This window comes from Nuphar pumila, chromosome 5, assembly GCF_984573655.1.
Source record: "Nuphar pumila chromosome 5, dmNupPumi1.hap1.1, whole genome shotgun sequence".
NCBI lineage: Eukaryota > Viridiplantae > Streptophyta > Magnoliopsida > Nymphaeales > Nymphaeaceae > Nuphar > Nuphar pumila.
In genome coordinates this window covers 131,273,963-131,301,878 of record NC_143253.1, presented here as the reverse complement: position 1 = coordinate 131,301,878, position 27,916 = coordinate 131,273,963, and the positions used below count along the sequence as shown (strand labels likewise).

At 40.4% G+C, this 27,916-nt stretch overlaps 1 protein-coding gene and 1 pseudogene across 1 annotated transcript; both read right to left on the bottom strand.

The window, feature by feature from the left end:
* Positions 1 to 10,833: 10,833 nt before the first annotated feature.
* Positions 10,834 to 21,943, bottom strand: LOC149838757 (glutamate receptor 2.2-like). Its single transcript, XM_090008310.1, has 6 exons — positions 21,696 to 21,943; positions 14,738 to 14,874; positions 14,574 to 14,687; positions 12,827 to 14,178; positions 11,004 to 11,276; positions 10,834 to 10,869 (listed from the first exon to the last, which is right to left on the bottom strand). Exons 1-6 carry the CDS (start codon positions 21,941 to 21,943, stop codon positions 10,834 to 10,836), a joined length of 2,160 nt encoding a protein of 719 aa, XP_089864436.1.
* A 689-nt stretch (positions 21,944 to 22,632) lies between these two features.
* LOC149838756 (putative glucuronosyltransferase PGSIP8 pseudogene) lies at positions 22,633 to 24,982 on the bottom strand (annotated as a pseudogene).
* Between the last annotated feature and the right edge of the window lie 2,934 nt (positions 24,983 to 27,916).

Sequence of the window (27,916 nt, the reverse complement as noted above, 5' to 3'; positions counted from 1 at the left end):
TTACACCTGATTATGGTGCCAGGAACGATTAACCTCGTACCGACAGGCGAGCCACATTCTTCAGAATTATCCTGCATTTTAAAACAGGGGCGAGTTATTTTCAATTTTTTTTTTAAAGGTCAGTTTGACTTGCAAAAGTAAAATTTTGCAATGATAACACACACTTTGCTAAACTCTTCCCAATACTCCCCAGCATCTTATTCTCATTCCTCTGAGTATGTGTCAGTTTCTCCTCCTCCATCTCCAGTGCTGAATGAAGTTCCTGATGTAGACCCTGAGATAGTTTGGCAAACTTTGCCAAATTCTCCTCAGTACACACCAGCATCTCCTCCACGTCCAAAGCGGAGATGGTGTATGAACCAGAATGACTACCAAGACTTTTACACTAGTAGAAAATAAAGATAGTTGCCTTGCTATGAGTATTTTGGGTGAGACACTGAGATAGTGTTTCGATTTTGTTTTTCCCAACTCAGTTGGATATATTTTTGTAACCCTGACATAGAAAAAGGGTATTTTGGCTTGATATGTAATGGAAATGCGTGAATCATTTACTTTATGAATAGAATTCATGTTTTTGGAAGTTGTACCTTCGCTTATACAAGCCTTTTTCTTGTTTAAGATGGCTTGGCGAGAGCGATGCAATGACATCATGGATACCCTCAACAACCTTGTAGAGGTTGTTGGTCGTCAAGCAGAAACAATGTGCACCATAGGTGACAATCTTCAGTAGGTTGCTCAGGGATGCGAGACTCCTATTCCGACTCCAGCCACGACAGTACCGTATAAGCAATTCATGAGTATGAACTCGTTGTCATTCGACGAGAAGTCTACTCCAGAGGCAGCCAAAGACTGGATCAGAGAAATAGAATGAATCTTTCATGTGCTACAAGTCAGTGATGATTGAAAAGTAGATTTCAGAACTTACTGACTTTGAAAGGATTCTGAAAGGTGGTGGGCAACTACTTCGGAAGTGAAATTCGCAAATGAACCTGTTACGTGGGGGCAGTTTGTAGAAGTTTTCTATGCATCAAACTTTTTGATGCATGAGCGGAGCAGAAAGATGCAAGAGTTCTTTGAACAAGTCTACATGATAATGGAGTGATAATGGCACATTTTTTCTTCTTTTTGGAGCTTATGCATTGGTGATTTTGGCCATGGTTGATTGTTTTTTCTTTATCTCTAATTTGTGCAAATAAATTTTGGCCATGGTTGATTGTTTTTTATTGTAATAATGTTGTCAATTTACTTTAAACCTCAAAACTTTGCAGCTCAAAGGCAAGTGGGTGAAACTGCTCTAAATTATGCAAGCTCTAGATCTCATCAAATAATCAGGCTGGTTGGTTGCCTTCCTTCAATTGTGTGTTAAAGATTAAAATGGCTTTATTGACTCCAGACTCTGAACTTTCTTTCATGTGTTATGCAAACTATTGAGAGTAGCCTCCATGCAAACTCAGGCTATGTGAAATCTTTTTTTGCAAATCTTGTAAGCTCATCCCCTTAAGTTGTAAATTTTATGTAAATGAAAACTTTTATGGCACTCTATAACTAACCTGTGTGTACAGAATTTTATGGGCCTAGCAGGCAGTGAACGAGCTTCACAAACACATGTTGATGGTATAAGGCTCAAGGAAGGCTCCTAGATTAACCGTAACTTGCTAACCCTTACTACTGTCATCAGAAAGCTCAGGTTACATTTGATTGTTACTATTTGTTGTTATTTCTAGCATTTAGACATTCATACAAATGGTTGAGTATATGTTTTATAACTTAGTAACTGTCTGGAACTTGTATAGATCCATTGACCTTTGGTTCAAGATTCTCTTGAGCTTGACTTATCTTCAAGCTTATTGTTTTCTTAGACTAGTTGGGTATTACTGATGTTTTATTCAGGATTTCTCCAGAATTGCACTACCAATGACAAAACTTTTGCGTAAAGGAGTCAAGTTTGAGTGGACTGACTCATGTGAAGAGATCTTTTAGATCCTTAAGATGAAGCTAATGGCATCTCCTATCTTAGTGTTGCCTTCTGGCAGAGGTGGTTTTATGGTGTACATAAAAGCCTCAGGAACAAGTTTGGGTTGCGTGCTAATGCAGCATGACAGAGTTATCATGTATGCATCAATGCAATTGAAGGTTCATGAGAGGACCTATCCAACTCATGACTTGGAGTTAGCAACAATAGTGTTCACCTTAAAGTCTTGGCGACATTATTTGTACGAAGATACGTTTGAGGTCTTTTTTGAACACAAGAGTCTCAAGTATTTATTTTCCCAAAAGGAATTAAATATGAGATAACGTCGTTAGCTCGAGTTTATCAAAGATTATGAGTTCACGTTGTCTTACCACCCTGGTAAGGCGAATGTCGTGGCAGATCGAGCAGTGTTCTGGCTAGTCTTGTGTGGAACGAGAAGTTGATCGAAGATTTCGTGACTTGGAAGCTATTTTTGCTTGGAGGCAGAACTATCCGATTGTCTGGTTTGACTATTCAATCATAGTTTTTGCCCAAGATCGTCAAGGCACAGAAGCAAGATGCACTTTATGAGAAGTTCGTAGCTCGAGCACATGAAGACGGCTCAGCTTTTCACATTGATGATGACAGTAGTATCCGTATGAAGCATCGACTTTGGGTGCCATATAACCCTAACTTGAAGAAAGATATTCTTGATGAGGCTCATCTGTCTAAGTACACTGTTAATCCTAGTGGTACTAAAATGTTCAAGGATCTTCAACGAAAGTATTGGTGGAATGGTATAAAGTGAAAAGTAGCAGCATACATATCGAGGTATTTGACTTGTCAGCAAATCAAGATTGAGCACCAGCGTTCCGGAGGTTCCATGCAGAGTATCAAGATTCTTCAATAGAAATAGGAAGATGTTACTATAAATTTCGTGGTAGGTTTGCCGCGAACCAAACAAAAGCATGATGCGATTTGGGTAATTGTAAACAGACTCACCAAGTCTATTCATTTCTTACCTATCTGGATCAGTCAATCACTTAAAAGTTTAGCCGACTTGTATATCCGAAAGATCATATGGCTATATGGTGTACCAATATCGATTATTTTGGACTATGATCCCAGATTCACGTTATGACTTTGGGGACAATTGCAGTCAACTCTGAGGAAAAGGTTGAACTTCAGTACTGCCTTCCATCCTCATACTGATGTATAGTCAGAAAGAACACATCAGACGTTAGAAAATATGTTGCAAGCTTGTATGCCAGATTGGAAATGTGAGTGTGATTCACACTTGTGTTTAGTTGAGTTTCCCTATAATAACAGTTATCATGCTAATATCGGGATGGCTCCGTACGAAGCTTTGTACGAGAGACCTTGCCGATCACTGTCATATTGGAACGATATCAATGATAGATCTAACGAATCGTCGATTGTTCTTCAGCACTACACTCAACAAGTGTAGAAGATTCAAGAATGTTTGAAGGCAGCTCAAGATAGACAAAAGAGTTATGCCGATAAGAGGCGACAAAAGCTTCATTTTGATGTTAGCGACATGGTTTTCATGAACGTGTCACCAACAAAGAGTATTTTTTGTTTCGAAAAAAAAGAAAAATTGAGTCCCAGATACGTCAGATCGTTCAAGATGCTAGAATAGATCAGAGAAGCAACATATTGGGTTGAGCTACCTCAGCAATATGTTCAGATTCATAATATTTTTCATGTGTCGATATTAAGTACATTCCTAATCCATCACACTTCGGCCGATATGAGAACGTGGAAGTTCAAGAGGACCTGACAATAACCGAGAAGCCTATCGAGATTGTTGATCCTCGAGATCATGTTTTGCGTACCAAGACTATTCTATTGGTTAAAGTGTGTTGACAACACCATGGCATCGAAGAATGCACATGGGAGCCTGAAGCGAATATGAGGGAGAAATACCCTGATCTCTTTGATGATTGATGTTTGTGATTTTGCAGAAAAAAATCTTTTTAAGGAGGGTAGGATGTAAGACCCATGATTTTTTTTAAGAAAAATTCAATACATGATGAAATTTCAAAAGATATTTATGTGGATCTATGCATAAGTGTATATATATATAGGAAACCCTAAAATGAATGTATATATACATATATATATACCTCGTAATGATATCATATTGATTCCTTAAGTTTTTAATTCAAAATGCATAAAATTATTTTAAATTGTACCATTGAAGATTCTTATATGATTAAAACCATTTCATCCTACACAATTTGGCAAAGAAAGTGTTTTCAAAGAAATTGTGAGTTTTACCAGAACTTAGAAAGAACATTTAAAAAAAAACTAAGTGTAAAATTAAAGAAAACAAAATTTAAAAATTTGTTGGTTTGTTTGGACTTGACTCGGAAAGCTCGAACCTAGACCCTAGCTAGGGCTCTCTGGGCACAACCCACGTGAGGGATTCCTAGCTGGGCATTTTTGACCAGCTGAGCGGTGGCTCAGCTGTAATTCCCTTGGTTTTCAAAAAAAGGTAGTAGGCTCTTTGGCCACAAGTGACAACATCTCTATGGCATTCTTGAAAAAACTCCCATCTTAAAAAAGCGTGTAGGGCTTTATGGAGTGGTATTTTTGAAAGGTGTTCAAAATAAATTCAAAAAGAGGGGCATGAATGGGGCTAGTGGGCCATAATGCAAAGGAATTTCAACTATGCCAACGCCTAGAAGGGTGTAAAACCCCTTCTAATCCCTTGATCTTCAACTTTTAATCCTAGCTATTCATTTAAAAAACCCTACCTATTTAAACTTAAAGAAGAGAGAGATGTCTCATTTTCTCTCCCTCTCTCTCTTCTCCTCTCTCTCTCAAAAAAAGAAAAAAAATGTGGGAGCCTTGTGAGGACCGACCTCTCCCCCTTTGCCTTTGTGTAGGAGTGGGTACCGAATTTTGGAACTTCACCCATACAATCCAAGCTAGGGAGTCAGCATTTTCTCCTCTCCTTGTTGTCGGAAATCCGATAGAGGTGAGAATTTTCTACAACCTCCATTTTGGTTTTGAAAAAAAATGTATTTCTATGTGCAAGCATGAAACCGAGTATCCTCCATTGCATTTTATGAAATGCATGGTAGATTCGGTGGATTAGAAATGTTAATGGTTGCATCCTTTTCATTGTAGGCTATCACATAGTATTGACTCAGACACGCACAATCATTTCTTCTTGTTGTATATTTTCTTTACTTTTTGTTTCGACCCACACCACGGCCTCTCTGTGGTCATGTGGGTCCCAAGCATATGGAGCAAAACTAGGTGGGGTGGTTGGAACACACTCTCATAACTTCGAGAGCAAGGGTTGCCATTTTCGACACCCCATCTTACAAAATATATATAGCACATAGTGGGTTCTTTTTGTTTCCAGGTTTTGAGCATCAGTTGGGAGACCCAAACCAGGGTCTGAACCACGTGGTTCAGACCTGGTCAGTCTGTCCAGACCAGCATGCCCTGGTTTGATTCCATTCAGATCAGACCCGAACACACTCTTTGTTGTCGTCGAATGGATGCCGCATGGTAGATGCACCACTCGGCTAGGCCGAGTTGGGTGCAGCAACATGCCGACCCTAGAGCAGCCCAGCACCCAGGGGCTGTGCTCACACTTAAGGATTGCCAACGTGAATAAATAGCAAACTTGAATATATATATATACATACGGTATTCATGCACAAAATATAGGTTTCTATATATTTCTTTTTAGCTTGTTTTGGCTGAGCGGGTGAGCACGGACCAGCTGGTCTGCATACTGACCAAGTTGGAAGTCTGCCTTGTTGTGACTGCATCTTGGCACTGCTCGGCCCACCCATATGGCATGCAAACCACAGTGGACCGAACCGTCACTTCTGCAGTTCGGTGCCCACCCGTTGAGTTTTGCGACAACAATCTGTGCTCTTGCGCAACAGATCTGCATCACATGGTGGGTGTGGCAGAGCCACACTGGGTCTGAGCTCTTCATTTTTAGACCCTAATGGGGGCTTAATATAACTGGTCCAGGTTTGGACCTATCGGACCAGACCTGGGCTTTCCCCTTTCATTCCTTGCACCTGGTAGGGATCAGCCTTGGCTGCCGCATGATGGCTGCATGCGGTGTAGCAGGCTGACAACATGTCGACCCTGCTGGTTGCTCCCTTTGGCTGTAGCTGGCAGCAAGGTGAGTGGCAGGTGTTGGCTTGCAGCAGGGTACCCTAGTGGGCATCCTACCCTGCAGTCAGGTTGCAACCCCTCCTTGCTGCAACTGATGGGTGGTGTGGTATCTTCTTAGTCTTTTTGTGAGCTGCGAGTAAGAGGGTTAGGATGGTCTTCCTCCAAGCCACTGTGGCAGCAACTTGCAGGAGATGCATGCTACCCATGGCTTGGGCACTCGTTGCGTTTTAAGTGGGTTGGGTGGAAACACTATGCTTGCTGCTATTCCTTGCCAATTTGCAATAGCAAATGCGATAGTATATTGTAGAATGATTTCAGAATTGTATGAAAACGTTATGGTTGTATGTGCAACGAAATTTTGTTACTAAGCTACATTCCATACTTACACATATTGGCACGATCTTGATATGTAACGTATGTGACATGCTTAGTTGGTACAATTCATACTTTAGTACGTTTAAGGAATTGTCAAAAATTTGCTTGATGGAATTGAAATACAACACATGCACATGGCTCAGGTAAGGGCAATAGAGTGGTGTTAATGAAACAACATTCTTTTTACAACATGCTTGATTATGACATAACACTACACCACTCGACACGACTGTGAAATTACTATTGTATGCATGATATTCAAATATTGTGAGGTTTCACATTATACTTAATGAAGCACACTATTTGGCACGGTTATGAATTTTATATGATAAGCATGATGATTTAAGTTTTGTAAATTTTCACATGTCTTATGAATTACACTATAACACATGCACATCTCACACAAGCGTGATACATATGCGCATTGGCTATAGAGGCATGCATAAAATGAACATGACTTGCTAAAAAATAATGTAGTGTGTGCATTTGAATCATGGAAATATATATGACATCATGCCTGATGATAGTTTTACATGAACATAGGCACATCATGTCACTGAACTAAAATATTTTGAATTGAGCATGTTTATAAATCAAGTGTCTTATATTTAACGATGTTTCCTAGCAATGCAATGAATGCTTAAATGGATTCTTATGCGTTCACACTTGACACATAATGGCCACTTGACACTTGATTCGTCCAAAAAATGCAAAGGGGACTTGGGGCAAATTGTAGAGGTATAATTATCTTTTGAGACTTGTTGTATGTTGTAAACTCCATGGCGAGTTATGTGTGAGCGATGACCCCGCCTCGTGAGTCAAGCTCACTTGTTTAAGAATGTCATACACTCCTAAATGATGAATGTTGATGTCGCCTTCACCGGCAAAGTGCTTCACTTAGCTTTGTTGTGCTAGAGCACGTGAATGGGCATGCTAGACCTTGTTGTGTTGTTCGTGTTGCCCTGTGGAGAACACAAGACCACTTGGGCCTAAGTACCTCCGAATAAAAAAAAGTCACTAACTGAAGCCCTAAAAAGATAAACCGTCATGTTGTTCATTCATAAAATGGTTCACCTTAGAGAGGGTGGGTGGTACAACCCTGAGTGACCGATCGATTTTATGACACGTTTTAAGGAGCAAAGGCGTCCTTTGACCTCCAGTCACTCAGAGTTAGGGAGGTCGAGGTTACCTTTTGAGGTACCTCAGCTACTGCAGTAGTGTAGATTGCAATTTGTTACCTATGTAAGGTTTTCTCTCAGCCATGGGCTACCCACATGAGGTTTACTCGGTCTATAGGTACCCCGGTTATCACATAACATAGAATAATAAATGATGACGGTATTTTTCATAGTTGCAAGGTTTTTTCGCATACCCGAAGGAGTAATTAAGACAAAACAATTAAGCTAGCGTGTTAACTACTGACTTATCTAAGTGATCAAAGGTGCGTTACAGAATGAGTTTTGGCGTGTTACAGGTTACGACGATGATGGATGTAAACCAGAACAAGTTGAGTAGGCTGAAGAAAAAGAGTAAACCAAAGATATGTACAAGGAAAAACTGACATATCAGTGAAGATTGTGTTCTTACCTGTACCAGTATCCTGGGCAGATCTTGGGTGGTTTTGGGTGGAAGAAATATCCTGGGCAGATCTTTCAGAATAAGACATGCGCAATGCAGAGTTATACTGAGTGAAAAATACATCGAGTGTAGGGGCGCACAGTATGCATTCGCTTGATCGGTGATGTGCGATGATAGCATAGCATGCGATAGAACAAAAAAATGATATCATTCGAAATAAGCATAACATACATACATACAAAGGGAGATCCTTTTGGGGAAAACTTACAACAAAGAAATGATATGATTCTAGATAAGCATAACATACATACATACGTACGTACAAATTTGTGTGTGGGATTGCAAATAGGTGCTTACAAAAATGAGGTGTGGATGTCTTTTATTGCCTTTCTCTCAAAAAAAAATGTATGGATGAAGAGCAAACTTGGTTTTCAGGGTGTTTGGTAGGAGCTGTTAGTGCACGTCACCTTGTGTTGGGATGTTGCAAGTTCAAATCCCAATGGTATGATGTATAACAGGTGGGGTCTGCCTAACCCCAGCTTGCCTATAAAAAAAACATGGAGTTTCAGTGTGTTCTCAACAAATCCTACTCCGTATATATTTGGCTTGGTAAATTTGCTACCAATTGATACTTGGATTGTGTTTATTTACAAAAAATTATATTTTTGAGCTTTGGGCCGTTGATTTTCATTCCCTATAAAAGCCTATCCTCATGTTTGGATCAAATGATCCAAGAGTTAATTCCTATACGATCAGTCATATTGACGACATCTGTAGTCAGATGTGACAAAAAAAAGTGAGAAACCTTAAAAACATCCATTCGGTGGTGGTTCACACTTAGGCCCTGTTTGGTGTGAACCACCACCGAATGGATGTCAAATCCCTGAAAAAAAAGTGAAAGAAACCTTCACCATATTCAATCTTGCCAAAGTTTTCAATCCACCAAAATTAAGAACGGAAGTGCCATAATCATGACTTGTCATTTATAATAGACTTAAGACAATTGACCATATCATTTTGAATATTCAAGGTAAATGTCAAATCCCTTTTCCAAGAGTAGTCCAAAGCTTAGAATGTTGTTCTTCATGTAGAAAACATAATAAACATCTGAAATGTATTCTTGACTTTCATTCTTCAATTGCATGAGAATCTTACCTTTGCCTTTTACTGGTCTTTGAGAGAGATGTCCAAATGTGATATTGCTTTTGATATGGGCTGGATTCTACTTGATCTGAATCTGAGTCTGAAGCTTGTGCAGTATATCTGAGTGTGTAGTCAGATCCAAATGATGAGCAAAACTTAGTATGAATTCATTGCTCTACGCACATATGCGGACTATGCACCCGGTCAAATGCAGCTCGATGAGAATTACTACTCATTCATTCAATTGATAAGCAAGACAGACGTTCAATGCAAATAAGAAAAATGAGGACTAGATTACTAATTATAGATTTACAAAGAGGACTCTCTAAAGTGAGTGGCTTGCCATTTGTGCAGCAAAAACAGAAAAATATACAGATTGGAAAAATCCTAATTCAATGCAGGTTTTTCTCTTGCATTATTGCTGATTACAGTCCATGCAGGCAGAGGAAAAACGGATTTTTCAGTTTGCAGGAACAATTTCATGATCTGGTGAATGGCTACGAATCGAAACGTCTTGCTCCAAGGAGTTGTCATCTTCATGTGCTCTGGACCCTGCATCTGTGCTAATTGGGCTTTGCTTGTAGGATTGACCCTCACTAGCACCAACTTTTTCTTCCTCCCCTTCCTTCACCACATGCCTGAAGGTGAGGGAGGTGAGATCTTTCTCGTCAAAATGACTAAAAATGTCTAAAAGTTTCTGCCACATGTGCTTTTGCTTCGATTGGTCATCTGAGGGATGCATCTCTTTACTCTTGTATTGCCATAAGAAGGAAAGGACGAAGACAATAAGAGCGCCTGCTGAAGCCGTTCCAGTTATAAGGAAGAGACCCCAGAAGCTGGAGAGGGACAGACTGCCTGAGCTTGCTGGATCTGCAGTGGTAGTTTGATTGCTGATCCACGTTTTCTCTATCTCTATCATTTGTTCTCCCTCCGTAACGTTCAAAATTGCCCGGGAAATGTCTGGGACCAACGGCGATCCTCGTGGAAATGCCTGAAACAGTTTAATACTCAGCACACCATTGGGGGTCCTTGTGAAAGTAATAATGGTTGAGAGAGAGAGAGAGAGAGAGAGAGAGAGAGAGAGAGAGAGAGAGAGAGAGAGAGAGAGACGAAAGAAGATCAACATTAATACTCATGAAGATCAACAAAATGTTGAACCCATGAACCGAACAAGTAGAAAACAAAACTAAAATATAGAAAAAACAAAGCTAAAGAAAAAGAAACTACAGACAGCATGCTTACGAATGCGAATCCACCGGTTTTGTAAATAGGGCCAACCGTAGTGTAGTCGTCACCATGCCTTGCAAGGAAGATCTTGTTATATGGAATTTCATCAAAGACGGCAGCCACCCCTCCATTGCTGCTTCCTTTGGAGAAGGCTTCGGGGAAATCCTCGGGCTTGGTGTATGCCCTAATCCTCGACTCATCAACATTCAATCGCTTCAGCAACTGTAGCACAAACGACCCATTTCGGTAGCCGATGTAGTCCCCATTCTTAATTAGGGATTGAAGGTCTGTAACAGAGGGTTCTAGTTGTTGCACCGTGAGCATTGAGGTCAAGCTAGCTGTATAGCTTGATGTAAGAATCAATACCACGAACACCCAAATTATGATCACAACACGAGATAGATTGCTGGCAAGTCTTTGATCTGTGGGGACAAAAACCAAGGCTAATTAGATCCGATATCAGACAGAATCCGATCATTAATTTGACATCTCTACAAGTGAGCGAAGGAAACTTACTGTGTGCAAAGACCAATGTTGAGAAGATGAAATGAAAGACCAAGCCCATCTGTTCGCCAAGTGGGCCTTCAAACTCGGACCCACCCTTCCAACGCTCCAAAGCCCACACCACAAGCCCAGTCAACACCAAGAAAGCTCCAGTGGTCAACCACAGCTCCAAGGTCATAGGCTTAAGGAACACCCAAGCGTTCTTCTTGTTGGGCTTCACCGGCACGATCATGGACACACCAGACTCGGAATAGGGCAATGTGAAGTCCACAAATTTGGATCGTTTGGCCGTTATGGTTGTGTCTCCCACCACTGCATCGTACTTCTGCTTCACAACAAATAATATATATATACAGAATAAGAGAGGTCCATTATGAGTTCTTTAACCATCTATCTCCTGGATGGACGGTTAGGACACGATAGTTACAAATAATTCTTTTTTTCTTTTGGGTAATTTATATATAGGCACCTATGAATGGCAGATTTATGTTTAGTGGACACCTCAGGTTTCAAATATTTAAGACAGACCCTTGTCCTTTAAAAAAAAAAAATCTCAAATGACTGTTCAAGCTGCTTTCTTGTTCAACCAAATCAAGCTAAAATTTTAAAATTAATAGCAATTTTAAAATTTCTTTTCTTTAAATCTTTGCAGTTATACCTAAGGGTAAATAAGTAGTTGCAAAGAGAAAAAGCAATTAAAACAATCATCTGATAAATGTCTTGAAAGGTTACGTTTATCTTAAATATTTGAAATTGAGGTGGTTAGAAATAATTATGCTATATGTTAGGGCCCTATATATAAAAGTGCCATTTTTTGGGGGGAATATACTTGAACTTATATATAAAAAGAGAAAATAAAAGAGCACGGGGTAAAATTGGGCTAATTTTAATTCTTTTGAATGTTTCTTGTCATGGGCACATAGTCAAATATTGTACGTAAGATAATTAGACTAGAGAAAAAAAGAGGACATGATAAAGATAAGATCAGGCTTAATTATCAAGATAGGACAGCTAGTAATATATTCATGTTGATATTAGAATATGGAGGGGGAAGCATAGGTGGTGCTAGATGACATTAAACGCAAGGTTAAGACTAAGCAAGTTGAATGGGACCGATGCATGTGGGGCAGCTAGCTAGTGGCACCACTGTGCTAGTATTACACGGTGGGGATCCTGTTAAACGGGTATTTATTCTAGATTTGACCTTTGAATTTTAAATGCACTAACTTTCTCCATCTGCTTGTTTGTTTATTTATTTATAAAATAGTGATTACATCACCGAGCCCAGCAGCTTCCACGTTATTGATGGTTACCCAAGTGATCAGCGGATCCTGTGTCAAGCTGAAGGCCCATGATCAAATCCCCCTATCACAGTTGGGGCACTTGGGGCTGGGTGGTTGTATCCTTAATCCGAAGTTATACCTTGCAGGGAGGCGAGCCCATTAAGTAACTCGGTTCTTGGTGAGGGTTCCTTCGTCATCAAAAAGAAAATAATGAGGAAAAACACAACGGCATAAGGCCTTAATTGGTCGCACCTTCAAATGGTAAACTCTAAGAGAGGTGCTGCTCCATACCTGTTGTCAGTTTGATCCTAAAGGAATCGAGCTCATGACGTCTGAGGCCTCCAAACACCTCAACGTTCACCCTAACCACTTAGACGATCCTGCGAGGTCTCTCTATAAAGTTTTGCATTTTGCAATCTCGCCGAATTAAATAAGGGAAGAAGGAACTTGAGTCACCTAGACAATTGTGGTGGTTTTTTCATGATGCACGTAAACAAGAATGCTAATTTTTTCATGGTCTTGTAAACTAGCAATGAACTTTTTTCCAAGAAGAAAAATTTAAAAACGAATACACAGAGGATCACAAACTGACCTGAAGGTAGACTTGGTATATGAGATCATTGTAGCTTCCAGCCATCCTTCCTTCAGCATTCTCAAAGGGGAAGAACTCGTAGGGAAGTGAGTAATTCAGGAACTTCAATACTGCCTTGAACACGTCTATGGAGTATCCTTCTACCTTGGTCTCATTAGTTACTGGATCCCTTCTCACTCCCACAAACTCTCTGTAACCATTTTTCACTGGAACTCCAATTCTCAACCTCTTCCCCTTTGATGGAATCATCCAACCTCTTGGAACATCAGTGGTGCCACCGGGCCAGACGATGGATTTAAGAACACTGCCTGGTCCTGAATAGTTTGTGATCGTATTCGTGTTCTGCGGGCTCAAACTTTGTGAGAGTCCAACATCCGGACTCCAAAATCCAATCTCTCTTGCTCCCTTCTCCATGACATTGATAATTTGGAAAATTCTAGTCTGTAGCTGACCATCTACAAGCTGGAATTCACCACTCAATCCTCTGAATCTAGTCCCCAGCACTGCTTCCAGCAGTTTCGGACCCGAAGGGGAGATCCCCAACGTCGAAAGGCCGATCGAATCCCCAGTCCTGTTTGGATTGAGGAACTTGGAATTTCCAGCACCATTGGCTTTCTCTACTGCAAGAGCCGGTGCATATGCTGTATCATAGGCCCATACCCCGAACACGTTGAGTTCTGGTGGAGCTTCGATTGCAGGATTGTCCGCTCGGAATCTACGCCTCCATCTCTCTGTGAAATCTCTCAAGGCTTTCGATGGGGGGAAATATGTTTTCACTCCAATGACACCTCTCATGGATGCTATCACCGAAGCATTCATGGAGCCCAACAGATTCCCTAGTGAGTTTGTGATGATCCAGACATAGTCTTCACTCATCATGCCACTGTTATCTACTAAAGTGAAGAACTTGGCACCAAGAGCAGAAGGCAAGTGCACAACAAAGACCCGGGTCTGCATTGAAGCAAGCTTGTTGAGTTCCTCCTTGACGAAGTCATTGGTGGCTGAAGGTGGAAGAAGAGTCCTGTAAGGAACTGCGACACCAATCTGATGAAGCGCATCGGTTAAGAACGGGATCATCCCCATCCCGAAATTCGAGTCTTCGTAGACGGGTACCACTTGTTGCCATCCATACGCTTTAATCATCTCAACGATTGCATCTACTTGGGACGAATCGATCTCAGCAGTCCGTATGAAGTAAGGAGTCTTAGTTGATGACAACGAAGGGCTTGTAGCAGAGAAGGAAATGATGGGAACTTGGGTGCTATCTCCCAATTGGGCGACGAACTCTGCATCTCCTGATCTCTGTGGTCCTATGATGGCTTCCACCTCCGCATTCTTCAATAGATCGATAGCTAACATAGAAAAAAAAGGGGATTAAAGGCACTTAGTTTTAATATCATTTTCACCTATCCACAGTAACAAGGAGAAAGTAGAAGAGAGAGCAGATCCAATGATCGGGCTGAGTACTTTGCATGAAAAATCACTGGTCACGATGCATTATTGCAGCAATTTTCACGAGAAGCGAACCCCTACCAGTTATACAACTATACCATTGGGTTTTGAACCTACAACGTCTCAACACAACGTGACCTGCATCAGCTACTCCTACCATTGGGTTGCGCGAGACACATATATTACAGTGATTGGACCGAATACCTTACGAAGTACTCGGTCCAATCACTGACAGCCACGCCCCCTTCCCCTTTTCAAGGAGGGGGCAGGTCCTGCCAGCGATTGGGCCGAGTACCTTTCGGCCGATCACTGAATCTGCTCCTGTTTTTTGCTTTTTCATGCAGCGATTTTGTTTGCTTTGTGTCATCAGAGTACTTTGTTAAGTACTCGTGCCCGAACATTGGATCTGCTGTCATAGAAAGACATTGATGATAAATAATTTCAACCAATATCACATACCAGCCGATGCGGCTCCAACAACATCTGTTTCGTTGGGGCTAGTGTGAATAACCAATCTCTTGCTGTGGTTCTGAGTGGTGTAGAAGTCTTGGAGGGCGATGGATATGCAAGAATTGCTGATCTTCCCCACCAAAAACCTGAAATCAAGGATCAATCCAACGTTCACCGGTATCGCTGACTTGTTTGCCGCATCAGAGAGACAGCAATGGAGGGCCAAGAGGAAGAAGAAAGGAAGAAGAAGAGGAGCGTTTGGTGTGGTCATCTCAAGGAAAAATTTGAAGTTGGGAATTGATGAAACCATCCATCCCCTTTTAAGGTGGCCAACCGTGGGCTTTGAAGAATGTAAACGCACGGCATGTTATAGTTTTCTTTTTTCATTTTATGATGAGGAACTCTGGCCGAAGCAAGGAAAACGATCACCCTGCCTTACGTGGCCCACCTCAGCAGGAGATGTTATAGTTTTAGAATAGATCATAGTTTAAAACTCATTGGGTCAACCCAATGACTCGGTTGACTTGGCCCGGATCGCTGGATAAAAAACACTACAAGAAAAATGTGGATTAACAACGGACGATATCCGTCGCTAAATAATTTAGAGATGGATATCGTGTGTCGCATAATCCTGATCACTAATTAGCGACAAAACTTATTTGTTGCTACTTTCATCGCTAATTTACGACGGATTAGAGACGGATCATGTTCGTCGCGAGTCCGTCGCAAAATAAGCACCAATTTGGGTTTACGATGGATTATATGCCGTCGCTAAAATAGCTGCAGAATTAGCGATGGAATATAATCCATCGCAAACCATCGAAAATTCATCGCTGAATATTAGCGATGTCATGAATCCGTCGCAAAATTTAAAAAAAAAAGTCTCAAGGCATGCGTCTCATACGCCTTGAGGCGTACACGCCCTGAATTTTTTAATCAAATGAGGGTCAAAGTTCTTATTTGACCAAAAATTAAAAATTCTGAATCAAATGAGGCGCACCGGGGGGAACCCCCGTACCCCCCTCCTGTAAGGAAAAAAACTCTGAATCAGGCTCGACAACTTTGATTGAGTCTTATTATTGTTATATATATATATATTAAAAATTCAGTTGGTTAACTGGTGTGACATGTCAATTTTGTGGTGTCTGAGTAAGGTGCTTCTCCATGAGCATAGGGTCTAATATACTAAGTTTAGTGTTTTATTTCTCACTATTTTTTTCACCTGAGATGTTCAACGGAAAATTCTATTTGAATTCTGAATGGAGAAAACTAACTACTATTTGATATCGAGTGTTTAAATAGATTGAAAATATATAAATAATAAGAAAAAAGATAAAAAAACAATAGTTTTGCATGATTTTTCTTGCAAAAATATAAAGAAATAAGTTTTAGAAATTTTTAAAATATAAAAGAAACAAAAAATATAGAAAATATATGCTTAAAATATTTAAAAAATGAGATTTTTTCATACTATGCTATTTTTTGGATATTTTTCACTACAGAATCCACCCAGTAACCTGCATAATCGCTTGAGGAACAAAATTATATATGATGCAAGAACTTCACAATGAATTTATACCAGGCACTATCTTCCCCTTCCAAACACTCAAACAATACCTTGATTACTTAGACCAAGATCACATGAGAGCTGCAAAACAAGTGATGCAGAAAATTAATATTTTAGATTGACATATGTACACAAAGTTGTGCCATTACAAGAAATGAATATCTCCGCCTACCACTGATTTAAAAATATCAATATTCATATCTTGTCTTTTGAACATATTTTATAAGGGCTACATCTTTCAATATTTCTCAGTGACAATAAGAGGTATATGATATTTGTCAACTTGGAAGCCTTATGCCTTTTCAAAGTTTTACATAGTTCATCCAATCTTAGATGATGAGATTTGACAATTCACTTAAATCAGATTGAAAAAAATTATAAGGGAAAAAAAGAAAGAGAATATCTAAAGTTTTCTTTCTTTCTTTATGTGTGTGTGAATCCATGTGCATGCACATCATATTCCAACATATCTTTTCATCTAATGTTCCATAAGCTTGTGCTAAATTTCCAACTGAAGTTTTTTCCAGTGGTAACGAAATATTCAACTTAAGTTGTTTGACTCCATTACCATCTCCATTTCCTTTTCCATTTTCTAGCTCACACTGGGCTACCAGTTTGTCATCTGCCTGTTGCGGAATTGGAGCTTATTAGGAATCTGTACATGGAACTTTGGAATATACAGAATTCGTATTGAAGAAGAGACCAAACATGATGAAACAGAAAGGTGACAGACCACGATACAAAGAGAGAAAATCCTAGCTGATTACCTGAACTTCCCTTATCTTGAATAAATCTTCATTCTACCAACATTCTTCTGCTGGAAAGGTGAATTACCATGAGCACCATATGCACTAGCTGGAAAGTTGCACGCATTCCACCATCTCGTAGAGTAAACCGGAATTCCATGCAGATAAACTCCTCAGTTGACTCCAAAGAGAAATTAATTAGATGATTAACACAAAAGAGTTGTACTAGATCAAATCATGTATAAAAGGAGTATTTTCAAGTAGATAATTAAAGTAACATGAACATAGGAAATGAGAATTGGCACCCATGTTTTAATTATTTAATTTATGCTAGGGTATTCAACATTACCAACTCATTAGAGAATTACAGCTATCATTAGTCAAATATCCATGATTTACCACAGAAGCATACTATATATATATATATATATATATATATATATATATATATATATATATATATATATATATAATAAAAAACTGCATGACATACACTATAACCAATTAGTAGATGTTTTGTGCACTTCAAATGGCAACTTAGATTGTTCATCAAGGGTAAAACGCATATAAAATGAAGGAATCTAGCAACCCCAAAATGTGTATAACCATTGAGGAGTTTCATCGTCATGAAAAAAAAAAGATCTTTGTTGAACTTTAACCAACATGGTACATAGGTGATGATGCATTAATTATGCATAAATATAATATATTTTTATTATATAAATGCATCATTTATAGGTTTATAACCCACACTTAGGTGCATATAGATGTCATTGAGCTACGGTTCGAGTTTTGTTCGAATCGGACTTAAAACGAGAGAGATATCACATTTACAGTGCATTGGGCCAGACCTCGGGGCGAAGTGGGTCAGAGACGGATCCAATTAGGCAATCTGGGCCTTGGATCTAGGCCAAATTTCCATGATCTAACCTACCTCAACCCATTCACGATTTTTAGAAAAGATTTGCTAAAAACCCCTTCAGAAATGGCACCTAGCCATTACTTTGTTTTTAAACTTCGTTTTGGAAATTTCCAAAATATGAGCTTCTTTTATAAAATTGAGTTTTAAAAACCCTAACCGTGTTCTTGCTTTGGGATTTGCGCAGACCAGAAGATGCCCTCTCCTCTAATCCGTCTTCTCCAACCTTCATCTCCTTGCTCTTCCATTCTTTCATGGCGTTTTCCCCCTTTGCATCACCCTGTTCCTCATCGCCCCCTCTCTTCCCTCATTTTTCTCTTCTTCTTCTTATCTTTCTTCCATGTTCGTGCTAACCCCTAACTGTGGTTGTGTTGTGCAGGTGAAGCAGCCATTGAGGAGTGCTTCTTCTTCGGGGTGTGTTGTCTGCATCACGAAGAAGACCGGTCTTTTCTCGCCGGTTTCCTTCCCCAATCGAGCTAGGCTCGAATCGCCCTCCATTCTCGGCACTGCCCTCTTGAGCAACAACCTCTGCACCATGCAGCTGTAGACAGTGGCAGCAACCCCCTTTGGCAGCCTGGTGGACGTATCTTCCGAAGCTTGAACCGCTCCCCCCTACCTCCTTCTTCATCGGACGACCTATACATGGTTCGTCTTCTATTCCCCAAATCTTCTAGTTAAAACCAAATCGCATGTTTTGTTTGTCATTGTTTTTCTATTTTGGTGTGTCGACTCACACTGTAGATTGAGTTAGGTTGATTGATTCAAGTTTGTTTTTTATGCTCTTTATGCGGTTGCATTGATTTCCAACTCTAGCCGGTTGGAGCCCTCTTTTGTTTTAGACGTGGTATTCAGTTCATATGGGTCATTAGCGTAGCTTAGTTAATTTTGTTCATACATGTTTAAAATTTGTAAGCATGTCCTCTCTCGTTTAGGCCATGTTTTGATTTCAGCTACACGCAAATACCTAAAACCGGGTAGAGGATACTACCCGATTTAGGCATTCGGTACATTCAAGGTAAGATGTTGATTCTCAGTTGTTAACAACAGTTTAAATGTGATGCAGGACGTTCTTAGGATTGAGTTGCTTAGTTTAGGAACTTGAAATTAGTTGATTTGAGTGGTAGTGTAACATACATGCTGAAATTCCTTTATATGCTAGTCAATTCTTGTATTAATCTTAATTAGTGTTGTTTTATTTTGGGCTGCATCACATAGACTGTTGCTTTTGTTTTGGCATCATGTTTGTCTCCAGTTAGTTGTGTGTAGCAGGTTAGCGTAGCATAGGGTAGTGATATTTTGCTAAGTGTTATTAGGGAAGTAGCTTAAGTCGAATGTTAGCCTTATTTTAATGTAGTTGTATGTTAGGCGATTTTAGGTGTGTCTTGAATTAAGTATCATATTAGGGTGCTAAGTCTGTTTTAGCCTTGTTAGAATATTCGGTTAAGTGTTGTTAGTCAGGTAATTTAGAGGAGTGGCTGGATTAGGTGTTAATTTAGATTGATTCAATGCATGTTAGATATGAGTTAGTTGATTGTTACATTAACATTAATTAGGATTAGGTCAATATTTGACTTGAATTTGTAGTTAGTGTATACTTAATTTTCCTCGTTTTCAAGGCTAAGGAAGTAGTTACCTTAAGCAATGACAATAGGTTAAGTTAACGACAACAAGTTTACTAGTTTAATTCATAATTATAGGTTGGTTTAACTTAGTTTAACTGGGCCCTTTTACCCTAGCATTAAGGTATATTTCTTACAGGTGATATAGGTAGTTAACTTAGATGCTATTTCCTTAGTGGAATTAGTTGTATTTATTAATATTTAGTTAGTTTTAGAACTGTAATTGGCTGTAAGTGTAGGTGTTTTAAGCACTGGTGTAAACGTTGCATTCATTTAAGTGAATAAGGTACTGAAGTAGAAATCCAGTTTTTGCATTGATTTTCGCTCGTTACCTTACGTGCAATATTCAAAGTTTTATCAAAATTATTGTTTTATGCTATTCAGTAGTGTGTTAACTATGTGCAAACCAAAAATCAGCTCGTTCAGAGTTGATTTGGTTTGCCTTTTAAGCGTTTCACAAGCTTAGGTTTTTCACGATTTTAGATTTCAGGTCAAGCGGTTCTAGAATTTTTATAGAACTTGAAACGCTTGTATCCGGAGTTCCCGGATGAGTTTTTCAATTCCGTAAAGTCTGACAGACTCTTGAGCCTGTCAGAAATAGAACAAAAGAGAAATACTTAGAATAGGACTTTGTCTGCCCTTTCAAATTTCCTGATTGCAAAAACCTATTTTAATCCAATTTGCACTACAGTAAGGGTAAATCGGCCATTTACTTAGTTGATTCCCGTAGTTTTTCTAATTCAATTTGTAGTGTTTTATTAGGTTTTTAACATTAGTCCAGAGTTAATTGTAGCGTTAGGATAATTAATTTAGGACGTTAGCTCTGGTCATTTCTCGGTTTACGTAGGAATTAGGTAGCGATGAATTTTAGAATTAATTTAGAAATAGTCATTCCTGTATATAGTTTACTAACTTTGTTCTTATATCGTGCAAGTGATATTAAGTTGTCGTAAGAGCATCTTGTCTCAGTGATAGATTGACGCAGCAAGTAAACTAACGAAAATGCCCTTGTGTTCGCAGGCTTGAGTCACTGCGCGCTTCTTTTCTGTTCTTGTTCAATTTTGATTTCAATGTAATACTCTCTGTAATTGAACAAGTTCAATATCAATAAAATGCAATATTTAGTCTTAATCTGAGTGTATATCGTTCCCTGTGGATTCGACCCGTACTCGCCACATCCGTGGAAAGTCGGTTTATTATTACTTGTTGGGTGATTTTCTAAAATGATTTCAACGATAAAATACGGTTTAAAATAAGCACTTACAAAATACACAGGTTCCTGATCCGATTCAGTCTTAATAGTGTTCAGATCCTGCTTACATGGATCCGATCCGGTTTAAATGGGATCCGGGTCTGACCCGACCCATACTTGATACTGATCAGACCCGTCCTGAACAGAACTCGGGTTAGATCCGGTCCGAAACAGACCCGGGTCGGACCCGATCCAAAACGGACCCGAGTTAGACCCGGTCTGAAACAGACCTGGGTCAGACCCGGTCCAAAACGGACCCCGGGTTGGACCCGATCCGAAGCAGAACCGGGTTAGAACCGGTCCTAAATGGACCCCGGGTACGACCCGGTCCGAAGCAGAACCGGGTTAGACCCGGTCCTAAATGGACCCCGGGTACGACCCTGTCCGAAGCAGAACCGGGTTAGACCCGGTCCTAAATGGACCCCGGGTACGACCCGGTCCTAAATGGACCCGGGTACGACCCGGTCCGAAGCAGAACCGGGTTAGACTCGGTCCTAAATGGACCCCGGGTTCGACCCGGACCATAACAAAACTGGGTTAGACCCAGTCCTAAATGGACCCTGGGTTCAACCCGGCTTTTAATGGGTTCGGATCGGACCCAATCCAAAATGGATCCAGATCGGACCCGACGCAAAAGGAGACCCGATTGTTTTCGGATCAGACCCAGACCCGATGACATTATGGGTCCGGGTCATATCCAAATATTAATAGCAGGCCCGATCCACCCAAAATGGGTTTGGATCGGATCTGTTATCGGGTCTTCAATCAGGACCCGATCCGGTCCCTTAATAAAAATGAAACAGAAAACCCGAAAAGGGTTTCCGCCGCCTGCCGGCGACCGGTGTCAATCCTCTGACGAAAGACCTCGCCCCACGGCAACGATGCTTGATTTTGCCGTCTGATGTCTGAAGAAGAAGAGAAAATAAAAGGCATGGCTGGAGCAGTAGCGTCGGCAAGATCGCCGGTGACCGACGGTCGATCCAGCCGGCATATCGCCCCACGACGATCGTCCAATCCGGCGACAGCCCCGACATCTCAGATTCTGTTGTTGTTTTAGGATGCCCAAAAAATCCTCTGGCGACCCACGCCGCCTTCCCATCAGCGAACGACATCGCCCTACGGCGGTGTGCTATTGCCGACACCGGCTAGAATCGCTTGCAGATGCCCAGGCGACGGTGACTCCACTACAGCCTGATGGAATGCCGGGCAGAGAAAAGAGGGTTTTTCAAGCCCCAGACGTCGGCCATCCGCCTCTGCCCACTGTGGAGTACACCTAGCTTCGCCCTTGCAGCAAGGAGGGGGGATCAGGTGCAGAGGCAAGGGACATCATCCCTGGTTTCTAACTTTTGACGTCCCCATTGCCCACTGTTGAGTACACCTAGCTTCGCCCTTGCAGCAAGGGGCAAGAGACACCACCCCTGGGTTTCCAACTCGTGACGTCCCATCAACTTAGTAGATGAGCGGAGACATAATGTATAGAATTAATGGTAGTAAAATTTAAAGGGAATATACTAAAGTTACGCTATTTATTCCCCAAGTCAGACATATAAAGCAATGAAAATATCTACAAGCGTACGAGAACTGCAGATTATCGTAACTTTATATATGGAAAAGAACAAAAGAAAAAATTGCTTTGATCTTAGGTTTCGCATACAGAGGATTAAAAACAAAAACAGAATCAGGAGAATTCTTTGTGTGTGAGATTTAAGTTAAAACCTACATCTATCAATAGGAACCAGGCAATTTTGTTGACCTCTTCTCATTTTAAAGAAGTAAAAAAACGAGAAAAATGGAAAAGAACTTAGAGTTTGACGACGTGAATGAGTGAGATCTTACAGTAGTAAATAGCATCCATCTCGTAACCGAGGGGCAACCTGAAGTACCCATTGAGTTTTGTACCATTTGCAAGGGGCTTGAACATAGGGTGGTCAAGAAGATCATCAAAGTACCCAACCAAGAACCCCTGGTCAGCACCATTCTGGTTCTCCCTCCCATCTTTTAGCCGCTGCAGCATCCTGTTGAACACCTCCTCTGATGGCTGCCACCCAGCGGCGGAGACAGGGGTGAGCGGTCGCCCACCCCAGAATTAGAAACCGAGTTGACTCATGACTCGGTCGAGTCAACTCGACTCGATGTTGCTGGTGTTTTCTTACTGCAGAACCTTAGTTTTGGAGTTTCGGTTTTAGCGTTTTGTGGTTTGCTGGATTTGTAGGGATGGTTTCGAAGGATTCTGATTGGTTTTGAGAGGGGATTGAAAAGTGGAAAGAGAGCGGCCTCCATGGACACCAGGAAGGTTGGGCGGGCGGTCATCGACCCGAAGGTGCAGAAAGTTGGTTTTGTGACGGCCTCTGACCATGTACGCTCCGCCCTCGATGCCACCGCGGCGGAGGAAGTCGTGTCGTCAATCTTTGTTATGTCTTTGATCGGGAACACGATGATTCCGCCTCCGTGACATTCCGTGGAGGCGGCAGCATGGGGGGTCCCTGTCTCGGTGCCATTGTTGCCTCGTCGGAGGCTGAGCAACAACCTACATGTCGGCATAGGCGGAGCTGGGAGGAGGGAGGGGGGGGGTGCAGAGACTTGGCTGTAGGCCAGTCCTGCCTCCTGGCCCAGTTAAAAAAAATTAAAAGCCCAGTCTTAGCCCAGCCTTGATTCCATATGAAATAGATTTTTATCCATTTTTGTGCCCAACCCTCACTGCAACAAATAATTGGACTATCTGTTGAGCACGTTGTCGCTAGCTTCGCCTTCAAGCATGATCAAGAGTGTTTCGTCGATTGAGTTCTTGGAAGAGCCCTCGCCTCGTTGGGTAGCTAAAACGGTGTTCGCAGGCGTTGACAGGGACAGAAAGATGGATGATTTTGTGCAGCATTCTGCCTCTCTGCGGCTCTATTTTTTTCAACACCGGCAATTTGACTGTTGTTTCAATGGTGAAACCGCCTTCAGAGGTTCAAGGTAAACCCTTCTCATTTTTTTTTCAATCCATTTGTCTCTCTAGTTTATTTTGGGGTAACAATTTCAGAGATTTAAATGTGAATATTGTTGTGACATATATGAGAATAGTTTTTTGTTTTTGGATATTGTAAATCCAAAAATTATGGCATGTTTGGGCTTTGGTAAGTGAACAAGACTCGTATATGGATTGTGGTTTCTTTATTTTTGTCCGTGAGAGAAAACACATAATTGAAGAGTTTCATTTTCAGTGGGTGTAAACGAGTAACGAGTAAAAGTTAGTTTTAAACATTTTGGTTATTAGGGGGCAAATTGTTGTTTATCCTATTAGCATAGGACTCGGTATTTCAGTTACATAGCTAATAAATCTAGTTAATGGGGGTAATGCTACTAAATTAGAATTGAAAAATCAAACACGTTCAAATAGTTTCTGAAGTCTGCCCACCCAACGAAAAACTTCTGACTCCGCAGGTGCTGCCACCAAAAACCCCAAATAACTTCATTAAAAAAAAACAAATAACGAATACCCATCACCACCATTTGAATAACCCCAGAAAGAAAACCAAAACCCATCAAACCAAAAAGGAAAAAGCACCAACCTGCAAAACAAAGAGCCCTGTATGAAAAATACAGGGGTTTATGAACACTGCACAGAACTTACCACACTGGAACAACTCATCCGTGTTATGCAAGAAGAGATTGTCAGAATCCAACATCACCACCCTCTCGTATTCCACCAAACTCCAAGCGTAGAGCTTATTAAGGTTGTGCATGAACCTCTTATCGAAATTAGCTTGGTTTCTGTAAGGATTCTCCACGTTCTCCACCATCACCACTCTCGCCCCATCGTCATTCTCCCTGAATTTCAAGCACAACCCAAATATCGTCACCATTAATAAACAAGAGGCAAAGAGCAAAATGGGAGGCTGGGGGAGAGGGAAAGACGAAGACTCACATGGCTCTGACCCACTTCGAGGGGACGTCCTTGGAGGCGATGACGACGAGATCGGCGTCGACCTTCAGGCAGGCAAAGGAGACGGCAGAGCGATGTAGAACTCGTAGTCCCTGGGCGTGCCCATGTACATCATCGTCGCGTAGGCGTTCTTGTGCGCCACCAGTGCCGGAGCTGCGCCCTCCGGCAGGCAGAGGATCAGCGCGCCGGCGACCGCCCATAGCAGAATGGCGCCGGAATTCCGCATCGTTGGTTGGAGGGGTGAATACAATAGCGTTACATAGGATGGATTCTGGTGGTGTCCGTTGTGGGGGTGTTTGGAGGAAAAGTTGAGAGAATATGTCTGAAGCAGCAGCTGCAATTAACAACTATAATTAAAAGTAAGGTGGAGGAAGAAATTATCAGGACCCAGAAACACTATAGGGAGAGACACAGGGAGGGAGGAAAAAACTCAAAACGATATATATATATATATATTCACCATTCAACATTACCAAAATACAAATACATCCAGCAGAATACAAAAGAGAAACATAAGAGAAACTTAAGAGCAAAATACAACACATCAACCCCTCCCTTCTTACTATGTAATTTAAGAGCCAGATACACATCAGACATGACCCTTTGTTGAAGCCTTCCGAAATTAAATTTGATACCCCTGAAGAATATGTCAGTTCTTTCAGTCCATATCACCCACCATGCTGAAAGCAACCAAACCCGCCACAATAATCTCTATTTTTTTTCGTACAATCCTGGGACCAAGCAAGCGGTCTCGAATAGCGGAACACAGACGAATTTGAACAGATGGTGCACCTCAAGTTTGATAAAATAAGTCTAGAACGACTGGGCAGAGCCAAAATAGGTGAGTCGTGTCCTCTACAGCCTTCTCGCAAAGAACGCACATACTTGAAAATTGAATCCCCCATTTTTTGACATTAATTTATGTTTGAACACGATCCAGAGCCACAAGTCATGCCAAAGCTTTTGCCCTTGTAGCTGGCCCCTTACCCCACATATAATCACTGGGAAACCAGTCCATCCCAGATGGCAACAAAGAATGGTAAACTTGCTTAATGGAGAACCTATCTCCGCTCGCCATGGCCCAGTGAAGCTACGGTTGGCCATGGACAGGCCTAAGATCTCTGCCACTGAAGAACCGAAGTGTCTTCCGCCACTCCAGCCAAAGAGACGAATGACACACTGAACTGGGCGTGGAAAGAAGGGAGTCATGTAGACTATCGTATTTTTGCCTAACAAACGTAGCCCAAAAAGATTGAGATGTGAAAGCTTTCTAAGCCCACTTCAAGACTAAAACGATACTCCTCTTTGTCAGAGCTGGAATCTCCAAGCTGCCTCGCTGCCTCGGGAGAACGATCTGTTGCCAAGAAACAAGCGGGTACTTTTTGTGCGACACATTCTCAGACCAAAGAAAGTGCGAAAGCAAACGGTTAATCGTTTGTTCTATTGTCATCGGTATAGAGAAATAAAACGTTAAAAACAAGTTAGTATATTTGTAGAGGCAGAGGAATTTTGTTGATGGCTATCAAGAAAAATTTACAAAAGCACACCTAATTTTTATTATGTAGAAATTCTAAAAAATTAAGCATATATTTATAATATTTCAAAAGTTAGGTGTGTTTGTAAATAGGCTAAAAGTTAGGTCATTTTTATCAATTTTTTTTGTTAGCAAGTAATAATTAAAACTAAATTACAAAAAGCCACCTTGGACGTTTAAACAAAAAGATCATCTTCTTAGAGAGAAAGAGGGGTAACGGCACTTTGAGTTAGAATTTCAAAAGAATAACTAAGTTATTATTTACTTGCAAAAGTCGCCAAATATTTGATTTATTCCATTCAACTGCTTGCTTCCTTTTAAATGCATCTGATTCGGACAAAGAATATGAGATGCATTGACATTTGGAGTAAGTGGTAAAAGGCCTTGCTATTGAAACGATGGGTTCCATTGTATATCACAGGAATACTTCAACTTACACCCGTATTATGTCTCTTTATATAATATTTTTAATGAAAAACTGCATAAAAATGACGTGTGCAGCATCTTTTCGGCGTGTCCATGTGACATAAGTTCCCTCTCTTGCTTTGATTCTATTATTTCAACCTCTATCATAAACTTTCTCAGGAAAAGAAGAAAATATTCAGCACATCATATGATTCTTGAAGACTAGCTGAGCTATAAATTGATTGTTGCTTTTTGTTGATAAAATCACACAAGATTTTATTAAATATAAGCATTAATGGTATTTCTATGTACTTTGTTTGACTAAATAGTAGTCAATCGGATGACTTTCAGTCAACTTAACTTTTTAAACCGTACAAGGTGTTACGGTTCATAATATAACAGTTGATCAAGAATCAGTACCTAGGATTCAGGCACCACCTTCATATTCCTATAAATGTCGACTAGAACAGTCTGGGTCTCAAGTTGATGATATGACAACATACTTGACTTTTCTAACGAGTGACAATTCAAATATTCAAATTCTAAAGCAAGATAAAAACAAACAAAGCATATGTTATGTAAGTCAATTAAGGAGCAGGGTTCACTTAAGGGGCAACGCATAATTGTTTATGTTGATAACATCTTAAATCTTGGTCATTGTTCACAAATCTTTTTTGTGGCCTTCTTCATCCTCGAAAAAAAATGATCATTGTGCATACAATTGCCTTTACAGACTTTTTCATTATTGCAAAATTGGTCATTGTGCACATTTTTTTTTGCGGACTTTCGCATCCTTGCAAAAATTGGTCATTGTGTACTTATTTTTTTTTATATATACTTCCTCGTCCTCACAAATTTGAGTAATTGTTCACAAATCTTTGAAACAGACTTTGTGAAAGACCATTACAAAAGTATTATACGAGAATCTAGGCATAAACTATTTTGATATTTTTATATCAAATGATGCACAATATGAAATTTCACGATTTCTGGTATCTAGAGAGATCAGTAATTTAATGCTTCTTTACATATAAGAAGCTTATAATTGAGAATATTTATATAACATTTGGTTCAATTTTGGTTATAGACTGGTTGATTCTTTTACTTTTACTCTGATGCACTTTGTTGGTTTTCAACTTCTTTTGGGATATGATATCACTGTTGCAGTGCAAGATCAACAATTTAAAAAATATAATTTTTTTTATCAAATTTATATTAAAA